The sequence below is a fragment of the Mchenga conophoros genome, linkage group LG11 (assembly GCF_057382185.1).
Source record: "Mchenga conophoros isolate Kocher_MC1m ecotype Shallow Benthic linkage group LG11, M_conophoros_male_GT1.1, whole genome shotgun sequence".
NCBI classification, from domain to species: domain Eukaryota; kingdom Metazoa; phylum Chordata; class Actinopteri; order Cichliformes; family Cichlidae; genus Mchenga; species Mchenga conophoros.
The window spans coordinates 24,110,217-24,127,830 of NC_140536.1; the positions used below are offsets into that span (position 1 = coordinate 24,110,217).

The 17,614-nt window shown below is 41.0% G+C and overlaps 1 protein-coding gene across 2 annotated transcripts in view; it reads right to left on the minus strand.

Moving 5' to 3' along the window:
* atp1a3b (ATPase Na+/K+ transporting subunit alpha 3b) overlaps positions 1 to 17,614 on the minus strand; it is a 21,721-nt gene continuing 4,107 nt past the window's right edge. The window contains exons 3-23 of one of the 2 annotated variants that reach the window (XM_085291663.1): positions 10,768 to 10,845; positions 9,936 to 9,995; positions 9,608 to 9,811; positions 9,281 to 9,394; positions 8,765 to 8,899; positions 8,497 to 8,614; positions 7,601 to 7,869; positions 7,173 to 7,371; positions 6,802 to 7,046; positions 6,511 to 6,703; positions 4,673 to 4,848; positions 4,447 to 4,583; positions 4,201 to 4,351; positions 3,490 to 3,658; positions 3,060 to 3,214; positions 2,845 to 2,968; positions 2,433 to 2,578; positions 2,219 to 2,349; positions 1,966 to 2,067; positions 1,789 to 1,880; positions 1 to 1,531 (exon numbers count right to left, since the gene is read on the minus strand). In XM_085291663.1, the coding sequence (XP_085147789.1) occupies positions 1,503 to 1,531; positions 1,789 to 1,880; positions 1,966 to 2,067; positions 2,219 to 2,349; positions 2,433 to 2,578; positions 2,845 to 2,968; positions 3,060 to 3,214; positions 3,490 to 3,658; positions 4,201 to 4,351; positions 4,447 to 4,583; positions 4,673 to 4,848; positions 6,511 to 6,703; positions 6,802 to 7,046; positions 7,173 to 7,371; positions 7,601 to 7,869; positions 8,497 to 8,614; positions 8,765 to 8,899; positions 9,281 to 9,394; positions 9,608 to 9,811; positions 9,936 to 9,995; positions 10,768 to 10,845 (3,027 nt within the window). In that variant the 3' untranslated portion in view covers positions 1 to 1,502. Of the gene's footprint in view, positions 1,532 to 1,788; positions 1,881 to 1,965; positions 2,068 to 2,218; positions 2,350 to 2,432; positions 2,579 to 2,844; positions 2,969 to 3,059; positions 3,215 to 3,489; positions 3,659 to 4,200; positions 4,352 to 4,446; positions 4,584 to 4,672; positions 4,849 to 6,510; positions 6,704 to 6,801; positions 7,047 to 7,172; positions 7,372 to 7,600; positions 7,870 to 8,496; positions 8,615 to 8,764; positions 8,900 to 9,280; positions 9,395 to 9,607; positions 9,812 to 9,935; positions 9,996 to 10,767; positions 10,885 to 17,614 lie in introns of both variants that reach the window. The other variant, XM_085291662.1, reaches the window with a different exon arrangement.

The window sequence follows — 17,614 nt, forward strand, 5'->3', positions numbered from 1 at the left end:
TAGGTTGTATTAAATGTCTAGATGTTTTATTGGTGTTGGTTTCATTTATTTGACACACATGTTCTACTAGTTGTGTATTTTTTTTTTTTAATTCTCAACTTTCAACCCATTCAGCCACCTAAGACGGACCCAGCCCGAAGCCGCTGGCCCTTCACTGGTCTCCAACACATACATGCACACAGACCCGGGCACATGGGCTTATCACCTCCACTCACCACTCCACAGCACACTTCACCACATCATACCGGCACGCCTGCAGTGACAGGAACCACAAAGTCTTGGTTGGCGACTTCTATCTTTTGGTAAAAACACAACTTAATTACCATAAAGCCCTGCTTTGCTGTTACATGTTCGAATAGCCTCCTGAGAAACCAGCAAAAGTAACTGAAACCAAATCAAATACAAAAAGAGAGACAGATACAGTGTCTCTCACTTTTTTTTCCCTACCTCACCAATTTTGTTGATCGTCCTCATGAATGTCTTTCTGGAGCTGATGTTCAACATTTTTTTTCCTTTATTGTTTCATTTAAATTCAGTATAGAATTATATAGATTTCCTAGAACACACAGAAAGATTGAGTTGTATTTACCAACTTGGGGGGGAGGGAGGTGTACTGTAATAGCTATTAACGAGGACAATGGTTCACACAGTGCACACGAACGGAGACAAACGGGGCAGGAGGGAAGGGAGGGGAGGGGTGTGAGATACAGAGAGGGAGGGGCGGTGGACGGGACGCCGTGCGGTGTGCTTCAGTGCGCCTAAATGAGGATAAGTCGTTTTCACACACCTCCCCTCCCAACTTTGAAATAAAAAAAACAAAACAACTAAAATCATCAAAATTGCCCCCCTACCCCACATATTAAAAAACAAACAAACAACATTGGACATTAAGGAACAGAAGAGGAGGAAAATGGACGCGGTGAGAATGCCAGGAAAATGACCACTCCAATGGTCCTCCACAGACAGGAGGCGAAAGGTGGCAGTCGAAGTAGTGCCGGTGATGGGATCTCACTGTGTGCCGTGTATATCTGTGTGTGATTGGAGGACAAGCAAAGGGTTGGCGAGGAGGTGAAAGAGGGGACAAAGGTGTACAGAAAGACGATGTTGGTGAAGAGGAGAAGAACAGGGAGGAGAAGGAGCTGGATGGCCCTTTTTTTTGCAGAGCATAGACACTCCCTTTGTATCATTAGCTCATTCAGATCTACATACACAATATGCAGCTGCCGTTTGGTAGATATATTGGTTTATGTACACAGCTGTGAGAGAACACATGCAAAGAGTATCATAGGAGGTGGGGAGAAAGAGGGCAGGTCGATGTAGAAAGTTGTAAAGGTGCTTTTGCTGTTTTTAATCTTTGGGGCAGTTGTGATGAAAATTGCTTCAAAGCGCTTTTTGTCTTTAAGGGGGCGGGACATCTGGAGATGTGTTTTGCCGAGGATGGAATGACCGGGGGAAGAAACAAGTGGAAGATGTGAGGGGCTTGAGCGAAAGTGCTCCAACGATCAATAGTACGTCTCCTTTTCCACCCAACCTGAAGCACAAATAGTAGAGAAAAAACACAGTAAATAAACAGTGCTTTTAGTAACTTGGGAAATTATTTTGATATTTAGACCCTACTGTCACCAGTTAGCTTAGCGTTACTTAACTGCTGCTCAATAATTAATAAATTTCTGTTTTTGTTTATAATCTACAGAAAAAGTTAAACTACTCTCATCTTAGGCCTGATGAACCAAAGACCTTTAAAGAAACGCCCACTTAAATGAAAAAAAAAACAAAAACTTCGCTCACCTCCAGGGTTCCGGCGAAGGATGAGTTTTCGAGCTTCATCGTAAACAAAGATGAGAAAACTATAAGGAAATGCACAAAACCACCAGGTAGGCCTGTGGAGAGAACGAGAGAACTGCAATCAAGTAACCAGACAACTTGATCTTTCAATGTATTTATCTGTGTGTTGCTGAAACTCACTTTAGAGGATACATCCTGAGTGCCACATCCATGCCTGGGCAGTAGGACAGGAAGGCAGCCAGGGCTGTTTCTTCAAACAGGCCAAAGATCAAGATCTTGTTCCTGCGTTTAGAAAAGCCACATATTAAAGCCAAAAACATATCTACATAGATACATACATACATCTCGATTAGTATAATCTAGATTTTTTTTCTATGCTGATAAGATTGGCAGAAAAGACAACTATAATGCAGTGAATAGCTCTTTGACTTACTTCATGCCTTGCTGGAAGACAGAGTTGCGCCTGGTCTTGCAGATGATGAGATCAGCCCACTGCACTACCACAATACTGACAAAGAAGGCTGTGTGACATGTAAACTCCACGATCTTCCTCTGTTCATATGTCTGTGAAGGCAGGAAAGAACCATAATAGTAAGATGTAGTAGCAAAATGTGAAAACACAAAATTTGCACCTACTACACACTTACCCATTGCTGGCCATAGCTGTCTTCCAGGTCATTTAAACTGCGGTCGTCCCAGTTGAGTCGGATGCCTACTAGCTGAGAGGGCAGGAAACCATTTTCAGCCAAGATGACAAAGTAGGCGAAGAATCCTCCCAGAGCCTGGATCATACCTTAAGAAACATGTACACACATCGAGATTGAGTTACCAATTTTTAAGTTTTCTGATTTCCAAAATCGAGTTTCCCCCCTAAACACCGAGGACAGCTCCAAAGATAATCCAACTATTGTTTTTTGTGAACAAAAAAAAAAAAAAAAAAGAGGGGGATAAAGTGATTTTTACAACAAAATGACTTCTAGGCAACTCAGATCTAACTTCAATCCACATCAAAGACAAATCACAGCCTGGATCAACAGTCACAATCTTCAGTTCACCCACCAATTTGTCCATAGGCAATGCTGATAAGCCTCTCATTCACCAGCTTGTCCCTGGCTGGGTTCCTAGGCTGGCGCTTCATGATGTCGCTCTCAGCTGCTTCATAAGCCAGAGAGATGGCTGGAACCTGAGAGTAGAAGAAGAAGACAGTATGAGCTGTATGTGAGCATAATGCTGCATTCATCATACTAAACAAAGAGTCTTTTTAAGCTCTTTACCATGTCAGTTCCCAGGTCAATACACAGGATTGTGATGGTTCCCAGTGGCAATGGGATGTTGACTATGATAAAAAATAGGAAGGGGGTGATCTCTGGGATGTTGCTGGTCAAGGTGTAGGCAATGGACTTCTTAAGATTATCAAAGATCAAACGACCTAGAGGGTAAAGAAAAGAAAAAAAAAGAAACAGTAGACAGTTCACGTCACATTCTGTCCAACTCTGACATCTCAAATGCAAGTGGATGATCGGGAACTCTGCTTTCATGCAAGACATTTTTTATTGGAAAAAAACAACAACCATTAGCATCTCTTTTCTTTCTAAAGCGTCATTTCTATCTTCCTCCTACGTCCTTTCTCAGATTCTCATTACAAAACTTTTTATTGATTTAAGCGTTCTTAGTCTTTCAGTGCTCTCCTTTGGGTCGTCTCACCTTCTTCCACGCCAGTGACAATAGAAGCAAAGTTGTCATCCAACAAGATCATGTCTGCAGCCTGCTTGGACACATCGGAGCCTGAGATTCCCATGGCAACACCAATGTCAGCCTTTTTCAGTGCAGGTGAGTCATTCACACCATCACCTGTCACAGCTACAATAGCACCCTAGGACAAATGAAAGAGAACGACATTAATTAAAGCGAATAAAAAAGCTGTTTTTGTTACATGTTTTCATTATTATTTAGCAAGGTTTTATTGAATTTAAGATAGTTTATTGAAATTATTAATTTCCAAGATTATTAAATAAATGTAATAAATTAAATATACATTAATACATAAAAATATAATATTGTATGTGCTTATATTTCGATTGTTACCACTTTATTTTACATTTCATTTTAAAGCTTCTTTTTAACATTATTTTTCTAGCTTTTGTACAGAAAAATGTTAAGTTTGGGAACTGTAAAAAAAAACAATTAACAGGCTGGTGCATTTTTTGCATTAAAAATGAAAAAACATGGCCATTTTTAATACAATCTATCTCCCTGTGTAAAAGCAAGCTCTTCATCCAGTGGTCAAATAGTGCCATCTGCTGTTCCAAAAGTATATTGACACCTCAAAGTGCAGTCCCTGGAATTAAGCCAGTACATTTCCAAAAAGAAAACCTGTAGCTTCTTTTCAAGCTAGTATATTAAAAATGTTCCAACCAGTCGCTGGCATCCTTCTACAATGATCAGCTTCTGCTGTGGTGAGGTCCTGGCAAACACAATCTCCGTGTGATTCCTCAGGATGTCATCCATTTGATCCTGAGACAGATCCTTGAGGTCTGAGCCATGAATCACACAGGCCTTGGCGTCTCTAAACACAGACATTAAAATGTTAGAACAAATTTGCTTTCACTTTGTGAGACTTGCTGCTTGTTTGGTGTGTGTTTTTCTGAAAACGTTCCTTACCTGGGATTGACCTGGCTGACAGGTATGTTGAGACGAGCTGCGATGTCCTCCACTGTCTCGTTGCCCTCTGAGATGATGCCCACTCCCTTGGCAATGGCCTTGGCTGTGATCGGGTGATCACCAGTAACCATAATGACCTACGAGAACAACAAAAATGACTTCTTATTGGCAACAATAGACTAAACTTAAAGATCAAAGAAGTTTGTGTCGAATCTAAACAGCTTACCTTGATACCAGCGGATCGACATTTGCCAACAGCATCAGGCACGGCGGCACGGGGAGGGTCGATCATGGATATGAGGCCGACGAAGCAGAGATTATCTGTCTGGAAGTTAACATCATCTGTGTCAAAGGCAAAGCCCTTGGGATACTGATCCTCTGGCAGCAGCACGTGGCAGAAACCTGGAGCGAGGGGAAATGTGTGATTTAATGCTGTTTATTTAAGCATATTTTTTGTGGCTTTCTCTACTTTTTAAATAAATTCCACTACACTCCTTCCTACAGTTATAACCTTAAAGTGTTTTTTTTCAACAATTCAACAGATCATAATTTTAAAAAATTATGTTAAAGTCTTATAAATTAGTGAAAACCAAGAGAGCGGTATTATAATTCTAAAAAACAATTCTTGTATGCGATGCTGAATTAGCTATTTCAAGGTTTGTCACAGTTAATTTCCTTATTTCAAATAGGGCTTTTTGAGCTTCTAAAAGTATAAAACCTTCATTACATCACGCGTGATTTACATTTTCCTATTGAAAATGTGTAAGAGACAAAACTATTAGGTTTAACAGTATGTTAGAAATTAACTTACAACATTAATAACATTGTAAGTAGAATGGGTGGGGGTGGTTAGAAGAGGTTTAAAATGAATAAAACCAGAGGTTCTAAATGCAGTGGTTCTATCACAGCTGGATTATTGCAATTATTGTAAAAGAAATAAAAAAAACATTTCAACAAATTAAAAATAAATCTTCACGACGTGCATCATAATGCTCTTACAGAAATCATGTCAGTGATATGAATAGTAATCTAGGATGGGTAATTGCTAATTATATTGAAGACTGTTTTTACATTTAATGAACATACTTGTGAAAAATGATTTGCAACAGAAAATAACTTTACAATGCCAAAAGCTAAAACAAGTAATATACAGAAAACAGTAATTCACAGGCAAAGATTGGGTGGAAGTTCCTACCAGTTTATGTTAAATTAAGCTCCTAAAGAACGAGTCAAATATAAAACTGTGTGTATCAAAATTAGTAAGAATTGTAATTAAAATAGTTTGGATAATGAATACAGCGGATGTGTGCTGTTTAGTTCTAAAGTGTCGTTTCTTATAACCCTATTCTTGGAACTAAAGTAAAAGTATCTTGTAAGGAAGTGTCTACATGAAACTCAATGCTGTCTGCAAGAGGAGAGCCTTGTTTTGTGTTTACGTGTTGGATTGAGTGTGTTAAGGACCCTCAGGAAGAAACTCTCTGCGGCTGATGCTGATTAAACAAATAAACACAGTACAGATGTGTAGTAAAAATATATTAATGTCCAATTTGGATTTGATCAGTCTTTTAAAAACCAGTTTGACAATGAATTCAAAACCTGGAAAGTGGACGTTAACATGACCTTCAGAAGACAGCACAGGATGGATGCGTCCACAGATACAGGACTTGCTCGATTATAGTGAAAACCATAATCACAATTAAGCTGACTACTAACATTAACATTTTCTTCTTTGAAACCAGTTAAATGGATGTAAAAAATAAATGAATAACAGTGGATGGATGGAACATCTGCAGCCTGGCATGAAGAAAGTTCGGACTTATCGTTTTATCTATGATCATGAATGGAAACCACATTTATAATAAAGTAAACACTCAATCCTTTGCCCAGAAGAACATACACTGCATCCGATAGGCTATTAAGCGATGACTAAAATAATACTTTTAGCTGAGCTACATTTTCAAATAAATTGTTATTAAATAAAATGTGTATTTTGGGATTTTGAACCTGATGGCCACACTGTCAAATCTTTCCCTCAGTATCCACCTTCACCTCTTTCGACCTTACCCAGTACTCTCTCTCCCAGTCCTCCCAGCTCCATGTAAGCATTCTGGAAAGCTTCCTTCATCTCCTCATCCATAGGCTGCTCCTTGCCCTGCAGCATGATGGTGGAACAACGATCCAGGATCCTCTCAGGGGCTCCCTTCATCACCAGCAAGTAGCGGTTGTCATTTGGATCTTCTGTTTCATGAACAGAAAGCTAGGGGAGGAGAACAGAGATAAGCATTAAAATGAGACCATCTGATGCATTACTCAGTGTATAACATATGTGTTCACCCATATTGACCCTTTACTCACTTGGTATTTGTTGGTGGAGTTAAAGGGAATCTCAGCCACCTTCTTGTTCTTATCCCTCATCATCCTGACTGAGCCGCATGACAGCTCGATACACTTCAGCAGAGCTGACTCTGAGGCATCACCAGCCACGTCACGCTTCAGGATGGACACTGAGTCTTGTCCAGCTTTGAACTGTGCGCGGTTACACAGAGCAGCAACACGAGAAAGAGACAGCCATGTCACAGAGCTCTTGTCAAATGCAGCACCTGCAGAAGGAATGTAAGAGTGAGAATTAATAAATGTTGTACTTTTTTAGTAATCATTTTTAATTCTTTTACACTATAAAAATATTTGAGCCATCAGTGTTGCCCGTATGCCGTCCCTTCACTTACCCGACTGGTCCTCTGTGGTGTCAGCCTCATGGATCTGGTTGTCAAACCACATGTGGGCCACAGTCATCCTGTTCTGGGTCAGGGTGCCGGTCTTGTCAGAGCAGATGGTGGAGGTGGAGCCCAGAGTTTCAACAGCTTCCAAGTTTTTCACCAGGCAGTTCTTCTTAGCCATACGCTTGGCAGTCAGAGTCAGACATACCTGCACAGAGTTCAAATTGTCAACTGATCCGTTTCCTCGATTCTAAAAGAAGTAATCTAATTATACACTAGCACAATATTAAACACACTAAATGAGAAGGTTTGTGTTTATTTCTATAGAATCTCCAAAAAGACCAGTGAAAAGGCATGAAAAAGAATCAGGCAAAGGAAAGCACTGAAATATGTAACCAAAAAAAATACAAAAATAAAGCAAATGTTTGCCTGCTTACAGTTACAGTAGCCAGCAGCCCTTCAGGCACGTTAGCCACAATGATGCCAATGAGGAAGATGACGGCCTCCAGCCAGGTGTAACCCAAAATGATGGCCAAGATGAAAAAGGTGACGCCCAAGAAGACAGCCACTCCTGTGATAATGTGGATAAAGTGCTCGATCTCGCGGGCAATGGGTGTTTTGCCGGTTTCCAGGCCGGACGTCAGAGTAGCAATGCGGCCCATGACTGTGCGGTCTCCAGTGCAAATAACAATGCCACGCGCTGTGCCTGGTGTGGATCAAAAAACAAAATCAGAAATACAATCTTACAGGTGCAACAACTTTGTTGCATTAGAAGGTGATTTTTTTAAATTTTATTTAAAAACACATTTCTAAAATCACGACCTGACAACTGGGTTTAGAGATAAAAAACAACAACAAAAAGAGCGCAGTGACAATATTGTGTGTAAGGGGGCGCCAGTTTAGCTCAGTAGTTAAGCAGGCAACCATACAGGCATGCCACATGGACAGAGCGCTGGGTTGGAGTCAGACCCGTGGCCCTTTGCTGCATGTCGGATATTTCAAGCAGAAGAAAATTGTTCACAATGTTTATGGGTTTCTGGAGAGGTTTTTTTTAGTTAGTGTGTCATGATTTCTAGAAAAAAATCACTATGGCTGTGTTCTATTTGTTTGTTGCTTCATCTAGTTCTAGTACATTAGTATGTTCTAGTTTATACAGACTTAGTCTCCAAAGTTGATCAACTTGCCAAACGGCCTCAAAGCCCATAAAGTTTCTGGGGTGAACTGTCCCTTTAACTGTGAACTTTATCGCTTTGTTCAAACTGAGGGCTTTAAATTCAACCACAGTCCTGCAAGGTAACAATAGCATGCAGTGTTATTGCCATGGTGACAATACCTTCAACACAGTTTGTGGAGAAGAAAGCAACGTTTCGGGTCTCCAGGGGGTTGTCATGGGTACAGTCAGGTGACCTGCTCTGAGGCTCTGATTCTCCTGTAAGGGAAGAGTTATCTACCTGTTGGGCAAAAGAAAATGTTAAAGTTTTTTTTTTTATTACATATAAAAAGAAACAAAAATATAAATCTATGCATGTGACTGTGTGTGTGTGTGTGTGTGTGTGTGTGTGTGTGTGTGTGTGTGTGTGTGTGTGTGTGTGTCTCTTTACCTTGCAGCCGTGAGCTGAAGTCACCCTGATGTCAGCAGGGATCCTGTCTCCACCCTTCACTTCAATCAGATCTCCGGCCACCACTTCCTCAGCATTGATCTGCACCTTCTCACCCTCACGGATCACCAGTGCTTGCTGCAGGAGAGGAAATAATGTCATTCATGATGCCAGAATTACATTTAGAGAGCTCCATGTAGATATGTTTGACTTACATACTGTAAGTAACTAATTTATAATCAAAACACTGGCAAGCACCAGCTGTGAAACTTCTTTTTGTGTATACAGCTTTTATTCTAAATCAGAGTGGCAAGTAGAGAGGTACGGGAGAAGCAGTGGGGGGATAATTTCACACAGGCCTTGACTGACATGTTAAATGTTACTGTAGAATGGAGGCAGGAGGTTTCTTCAAGTAAAAGCTATATGAGTAGTGGCGACAAGGATGTCTTGTACGCCTTCTGCTGTCCTTACAGCATAGATTACTTCATACTGTGTGTACGGGATCAAGCACCTATTTACCTGCGGTACCATGTTTTTGAAAGACTCCATGATTTTAGAGCTCTTAGCCTCTTGAAAGTATGAGAAGCAACCGGTGATGACTACGACAGCTGTGAGCACAATACCAAGGTACAACTGAAAGGAGAGAAAATTAGAAATATGTTAGTGGGGGTGGTTTGAAGCCACCGAGTGCAGTATGTGTAAAATATTTACTGAGGTGTTATTTATGTTAATACCCAAGAGTCTTAGGTGTGACGGGTATGTTAATGAGGTGCAAATAGGCCACAGATGAATATGTTTGGGCTAAACCTGTGTGACTAATTGTGAATGTGTGTGTGGGTTGCTCACGTTGTCCCCTGCAGGCTCGTCCTCGGTAGCTGCCTGGATAGCGTAGGCCAGAAAGCAGAGGATGGCGCCGGTCCACAGCAGGATGGAGAATCCACCGAACAGCTGGCGACAGAACTTGACCCATTCTGGGGTGGTGGGAGGAGGGGTGAGAGCATTGGGACCATCCCTGAGCAGAAACTCTGCGGCCTTGGCATTGGTCAGTCCCTGCAGTGAACCGAGAGGAAGCGGAATGTGAAGTTCAAAAGCATTTCTTTGTCACAAACTCTAACCATGAAAAGTACATCACTGCCACCTGGTGGCAAACTGGGAAAATGCGTTGTCAGCTTACCTGGACAACGTCAGTCTGGAATTTCCTGCATACTTCCTCTACAGACATTTTGTGTTCCGTCTGTTATTAAACCCCCCCCCCAACAAACAGAAAAATAAAAACAATGTAGATTAGAATTTCTTGTAGTTCACAATTTTATTTGTATTTTTAGTTGCATGCAGAGATATTTTGTGGGGAAAACTCTCCAGCTTAAATTTATTCATGGAGGAAATTTTGATTAAAAAAAAAAAATCTATCGTTTTATTTTACAGAAGGAAATTCAGAAATCAACGCCATGCATGCAGTTCACCTGAGGGGTAAGAGTATGTGGTAACGGCAGCCAGGTATGGCGACCATGGTGTCTGTTTCTTGGGCTGAAAAGTGGGACGAAAATGCCGACTTCCTCATAATAAGTCCCCCCATCTTACCAGCAAAAAATACAAAAACGTTTGCGTGTATGGGAAAATAATTTCTTCTCTGTCCGAAAAAATGCTGCCAGTTTCCTTCCATTAATTCCATTCTGAAAGAAGATTTTCTTCAAAAATACATCCTTGCATCATTTCAAGGATGTTAAAAATTTTTTTTCACAATATCATTTAAAAAAAATATTGAAATACTAAGAAAACTGCACACGAGCGATCAATCATCCTTTGACTGACAGGAACAAAAATGAACTGACCCAAAACTTTGCCCATGACCAGACCTTTGTATGGATCCACTCAACAGTGACAATTAAATCCAGCAAGATGGAAACAGAGTGCAGTAAAACTTTGTAACCTCTAACACACATCATAGCAAAACTCAGTTACTACTACACAACTATTCTTAGAAAAAAAAGGAAGCGTTTACTTACAATGGGTACTTCCTTCTTCAGGTCATCCATGTCCTTGGTTCCCCCCTTCTTCTTCTTGGGGGATCGGTCATCTTTGTCCTGTGTGGTGGCAACGCGGTAACTGTCTGACTTCCCATACTACAGACATACACACATGTTTTATACATGCCTGTGGACTAGATAATGGAGAGAGCAGCCCTTGTCCTCTTGGTTTGTTATGTTCATTGCAGCCATTAAAAACTACACTGCTCTGTAAAATATTAAAACATTTGTAAACTGATGCGAGAGCAGCCTTCTTAAGAGTATTAATCAGCCACTGACTGCAGCTGAATTAAAGGCAGTGGGCACTGCTGAACTGGCCTTGATGAGATTTGTTTCATTACACAGCTAATAACGTTGTATCCTTGTGAAGTGGCCTTGAGAGGTAGTAGTAGTATAATAATGGAATGTATTTTTAGTTTCTGAGGATGATGTTAGCTAAAAAAAAAACCATGACTATAAAAACCTATTATTATAAGCATTGTTAAAGAATTGAAAACATATTACCCGGGTGGCTCGGTTTTGCTCAACCAAATATAAAACTGGGTTAGGAGTGAATTATCAACACATCAAAGCAAGTGCCTGCAGCCCGATCTACCCATTTGATCTCCATTGATCAAATAATGCTCCCTTCAATGACCACAAGATCCTGATGGACACATCAAAACGTATAGTGCAAATGGTTTAACCTTGAGGTCTTAACAAATCACTTTTGCTCCTTTTCATTTACTTCTCCAGCAGTGAGCATTAACGACATAAGAAAGAGACAGCGAACAGGAAAATTGAGTTTGCAGACTCATCAAAGCGTTTCTTACCAGACTCTTGCATGCACTACAATACAAAACCATCAGAGCCACTTTGATGTCAAGAAAAATTAAACTGCGTGTATACGCAAACATGCAGACACAGACACATCAGCTGTCTTTACTCTCCTCTGCCTGCTTTACATCAAATCTATTATTCCAGTTACTGTAAATCTCCCCTTAGAAGATGGCTCACTTTGTTTAACTACACATAAGTGAGCTATTTATAACCTCATTTCCTCCATCATTGCATTTTCTGATCCTTAGTCTATAGCTGTAATTCTAGCCTGTTGTCTGGAAGGAGAGTAGTCTGACCTTTGATGAGCCTCATCCATACAAATCTGCTTCATCAAAGGTCAGAGGTGACATGGAGTGACAAGAACTCCTCCCAGGAGATGCAAGTGGGTTCGCTCACTGATCCAACCTGGTCATCGGGGGAGTTGAGCTTGGTGAAACATCATTTTAGTGAAATATACAGTATTGATTCCACGCAGGGGATTGCAAAATTAAATCCCCACAAGTCAAACAGAAAAGTCAATACCTATCGACTAATAAATCAATAACAGCAGTCATTTTGTGTCAAACGATAAAAAAAAACGAGGTTAAAGGTTAACCTGTAACTTAAATATGATGAAGTGCTGAATGTGTGCTGTTGTTCACAGGGAAAAATACACCCTCTAGTGGTATAGCCGGGTTGATCACTCCTGCTTGGTCACTTTATTTAAATCTGATATTGTAAATTAGATATGAACTGCTTATCTGACCTCGAACATAATTAGTCTAAAACAAGTTGGCCCTTTATCCAAATCAAACGGACACATTTACAAAAGCACCTGGGAGGGGGTATGAAACGAGATCCCGAGTCCTCCGCACATGTTGACATGGAAACTCCCACACCCAGACCGCACCAAAACATACACCCCTGCAGTTACACCAGTGTGCGTAATAAAGATCAGCCTGCCAGTGAATTTTCCACTTGAGCTGTAATTGTACTGCTCTTGTGCAAAAGTCTTGTGAAATCATGTCTCTGCGTATTTAGTCTGTATGCAATTGTTACTTAAGACCTGCCTTTCTGGTTGTGCTCATAACTGAAAAAAAAAAGTATTCATGAAGCAACACATGCAAGACATCTTGGGAAAATTGCCGACCAATTGAGGGAGTGCTGCTCTCAACGACCACTGCTGAATTCAAAGCAAACAATAAAACCACTCGTTCAAGCATGTCAAGCAGAGAGTAGGCTGTCAGAGCGAGGTAGCTGTTTGACTGGACTACAAGCACACACACACACACACACACACACACACACACACACACACACACACACACACACACACACACACACACACACACACACACACTTCTGCAACAAAAGAACAGGTGAGCAAATCTCTTGTTGCAGCAAGACTGGGCAGGCCTGGTGAGACAGAGGGTAAGGGAGCAGAGACTGATGCAGTGGAAAAGTACTGCTGCTCATCCCCTCTGAGACAGACCCTGGGCATGTGTGTGCTCGTGTGTCACGTCTCTGAAAATGACAAAGAGGAAGTGCTTGCTCATACATGTGTACACACACATGTGAACGTGCCTGTTCAGACTGAATAACAGTTAAATATCTCTGATCAGAGATCAGAGGTGTTGAATAACATGGAAAGTTACAGATTTGCCTTCTATTCAAGTGTAATTTAGCACCATTGTTCCAAAGACAACAGACTGATGGGTGCTTGTGAATCATCTGTCAGACTTTTTATTGCTGTTGTAGATAATTTTTTCCACAGAGAGTGACTGAACACAGCAAATACACATTTAGGGAGCATTGTTAGCTCAGCAGTGCACCTGCTCCCCTGTGAATTTGCATGATTAAACTGATGATATAAATATGGAGACAAAGTTCTTTCTCTTTATGTCGCACACACAGCAGACAGACAATAACAGTGGCTGGCAGGGGAGGGAGAGACGAGCCTCAAACAAAGAGAGAAATGTGGTGAAAAGTAAAGACAGAGACATGGATGACAGACAGGATTGGGCACACGGAAAAGGAGACAGCAGTGGGAGGTGATACAGCGAGGTGGAGAAAGGATCAGCGAGTGAGTGAAAGCACGAGAGGAGCTGCTGTCACCCTTCTCTCATGCTTCTAATTAGATATTGACCAGCAGTCTGTCTGCTGGCTCCATATCAGTGTTTGACCCTCAGTGACCCCACTCTAATAGATTGCGCAACTGCACTTATGCTATGCGTATCTTTTTGAATGTGTCCTCAAATGCTAATAGATTATATTCTCACTTTGGGTGTCTGAGTGTGCCCTTATGTGAACGTTCATTTGCAGGATATGAATGAGTTGTTAGCAGCATGAGTCACATAGGAAGTGATATCTTGGAAGCTTATCCTTTGTTTCGCCTTATTTACAGAATGTTAAGTGTTTTAGCTTTGTGTGCGCTTGGCACTCAATTATGACAAAGGGTTCAGCCTTTAAACACGTTGCAAGATGGCTTCACTGCACCTGATTTGCAATAGTTCTTCTTGAGTTATTTTGCAAAAACAAAACAAAAATTGATTTAAAAGGGACATCACTGTCAGCTGATATATATTTTTAGATCTTTATATCTCTCTTGACATTAGCTGTTAAATCAGGTGCTCGAAGAAGAAGAAAATATGCCATGCAGGAAGAACACGTGCTGCCTGTGTTTTTCTGTCCAGCTGTATTGCACAGCTCTGGGTAATTCAATGAGCCTCCACTGTCCTGAGGAAGGAAACGGAGACCCGTGGCTGGAATTACAGACACTCGCTCTTTCACAATATCACAAGCAAACAGAGTGATGGACAGACATATCTTTGGCATCATCAGGAAATGGAGAAATTCCATGCTCCTCTGTGGATAACGGAATGCAATCACTCAGATCTGGTGATATCCTGATTGATCAAAGTGTGTTTCAAATATCAGTAACTATCTTTTCCCCCTGCATCTGCATGCGCGTTTGAGTCTTGCACCGGCTGACCAAACTACACGATTTGCCCTCATGTGGACAACACTGATGAGCAAGCGTGTTTGGAGGGCAAGTAACCATGGAGACCGGCATGGCCATTGACATGGTGAATCTCAGCGGTGGCCTGGTACTCCTCGGATCCCCCGATGTAATCCAGGATGAGCAATAATTGATGCACCTGTAACTGGACACTGTAGTCACTGCTGTATAACGCTCACAGGCGATCGATTTAAGGAATAAGTATGTGTCTGTGTCTGTGTGAGCAGAGGTGAGTCATTGTATTGGCTACACTCCGTATGTGCAGCATCTACACGCATTGCGGCAGAGAGAGTGAGGGAGATGTAGAGTGAATAAAAGAGAGACCCAGTCACTGTACGGTAATGTGATAATACACAAAAGATAAGAAACTAAAAGTCAGCGAGGCCTGAGAATGAAAGAGAGTGTTGTGTCAGATAACGGCACACTTTCTACCTCGAATGACAGAAATGCAGGGAGTGTCATGTTGTGTTTAGGAGTGGCACCTGAGAGACGATTTATTATTATGCAAAGTCTGTTTAGCACGACAAGTTGAGGCATGAGAACTGATAGCGGGTTTCACTGGAGCTGGGAAGTAATTTTCCTTCCTCTTTCCCTGCCATAAGGCAGAACAGAAACCGTTGCTTATGAATGCACAAACACAAGAGTGTTGTTTCTTTTCACATGAGGAAGTGGTTTGTAGATGGAAGAAATACATCTACGCCCAACATTTTCTTCTTAAAGTTTTCTTTTTTTCCAATGACCACAAAATCTGTCATACATGTCATATGAGGCTAGCCTTCTTCTTTTTCCGCAGACCTGACTCATTCAGTGATAACGTCATGTCCTCTGCACCACATGATGGTGTTACTGAGTGCTTCTAACATGACTACTGAGTGGTAAACAGAAGAAAAGTTTAAAGTAAAGTCACTCGTGTATGACTGGATGCATACGTTTTGTTTAAAGGTTGCATTGAGTGGAGTCAGCAAAGCCTCTCAGCCGACTGTTTCACACACATAGACCAACGAGTAGAATTAAAAGTTGTGAGAGCTTAAAATTTGTCATGCTTACATTTTTAAAGCATGTATTTACTGTGAATGTCCATAAGCTGCTCTTCTAACCTAAAATGATCCAATGAAAGCATTTTAAAGTTAAAAACATTGAATTTTACTAGATAAAATGTAAAAACTAATAAAAGTGTTCACCACATAAAATCTTAACACTGTTTCAGTAAGTGTGTGTGTGTGTGTGTCCCTGTGACTCGTGTATACACCCTATGGTACTGAATGCATACGTGTGTGCTCGTGTGTGACACCTTGCAAGGTCATTGGGCCATCTGCTGTTTCTTGCAGTAGGATGGAAGGGCTCGGGCCCACAGTAGGGGGCTCAGGGTAGCGACCCATGGCTGTTGGGATTATTTAGTCTGATTACTACACTGGATTAACCCACCGTGTTTCTCCTTCTCTTTGTCTCTCTCACTCTCCTTTCTACACCATTCTCGGGCATAAATGAATTTTTGTCATTGTATCGCTGTAGCAATCGTTTGGTGAACGTCTTTATAACAGCACTGGGTAAGGAAATAATTAAATTGTCACTGTTAACTGACGATTAGTATTTGAAAAGGAGACCACCAAAGAGCTCTTGCCTCTCTGTATCAGCCCTGAGAGTGATATGGAGTTTTCTTATCTTTCTGTTTAACAAAGTGAAGAGACATCAATAGGGAGAGACTGCAGATACCAGACTTGAAAAAGAAGAAAGGGAAAACCCTTCTGAAGGAAACAGACAGAGGCGGACCGGTCCCTACTGACATTCCTTTAATACTGGAGGAAATGAAATGTATGTATGATAATAATAATAATAATAATAATAATAATAATAATAATAATAAAAAGACTGTGGCTGAGTACTGAAACAAAATCTTAATCTCAGGAAACACAAACACACAAAGAGAGATTAACTCTGTACAGCTCTTAAATCATCCACTTTGGGGTGGCTCCGAAAACTAAAAATAAACAAAAGCAAGAAACATAATCACTGATAAGTCGAACTGACAATCTCAGCTTTATCTCAGCGTTATAACCCCCCCCCCCCCCCCTCCCCTCCACTCTGCTGCCTTGTGTCCATCTGCCTGTCCCTCATTATCTGCATCCGTTCAACCCATAGAGACCGTTTGTGTGTAACTGTGTAACTATAGTTCTGTACGATGGACTGCATAATGCTGGGCACTGTTAAGGACTTTAATACTACTGTCTGTGTGTCTTGGTCTGAGAGTGAATGTTGCCTGATTTAGACTAGTATTAAAAGCAGATTCTTTGATCCCCATAACAGAACAGAGAACACCCGACTCAGAGCGGTCAAAACATTTTATATTTAATTCTTTATTCAATCATCTTCCGGAAGAGAGAGAGAGCCCTGCACAGCCCAATGCCAGTTGCAGGATCTCTAACATTAGAATGACATAAGAATGTCTCACATATAGGTGTTATTTTGGTACTTTACACGTCACACATAGTTTCAACAACTCCTTATATGTTACAAGTTCCTCCTTTCTGGCTTCCTGTATTTATTAATATGCTTGTATAGCTCTACACTAACTTCCTGTTTTTCAGTCTGGCTGAGCACTTAGCTGAGCACCTTCATTACTAAAGTACATCAAACAATATAATCAGAAAATAAGCACTAAGAATACATTAATTACATGACACTAGTATTGTAAATCTTAATTTCTTGGCGCTGGTAGAAAACATGGCATCGTGCCACAGTGTGAGAGAGGGCACCTCAACTATCAGGCAAGAGGTCACACTGAGATATGCAGATGTTAATGATCTCACATCTACACGCACCAGCTGCTGACTGCAAAACTACCAAATACCTATTAACATATCCCATTAAAACATGCAGGGTCCCTCATGTAAAGTCTATCAGATGCAGGAACGAATGGAAAATGCACAATTTAACAGTCAAGATAAATTTACAGAAAAGAAAAAAATAAATTTCCTTGCAGAGTGCTGCAGCTTAAATCGTAACAAACAG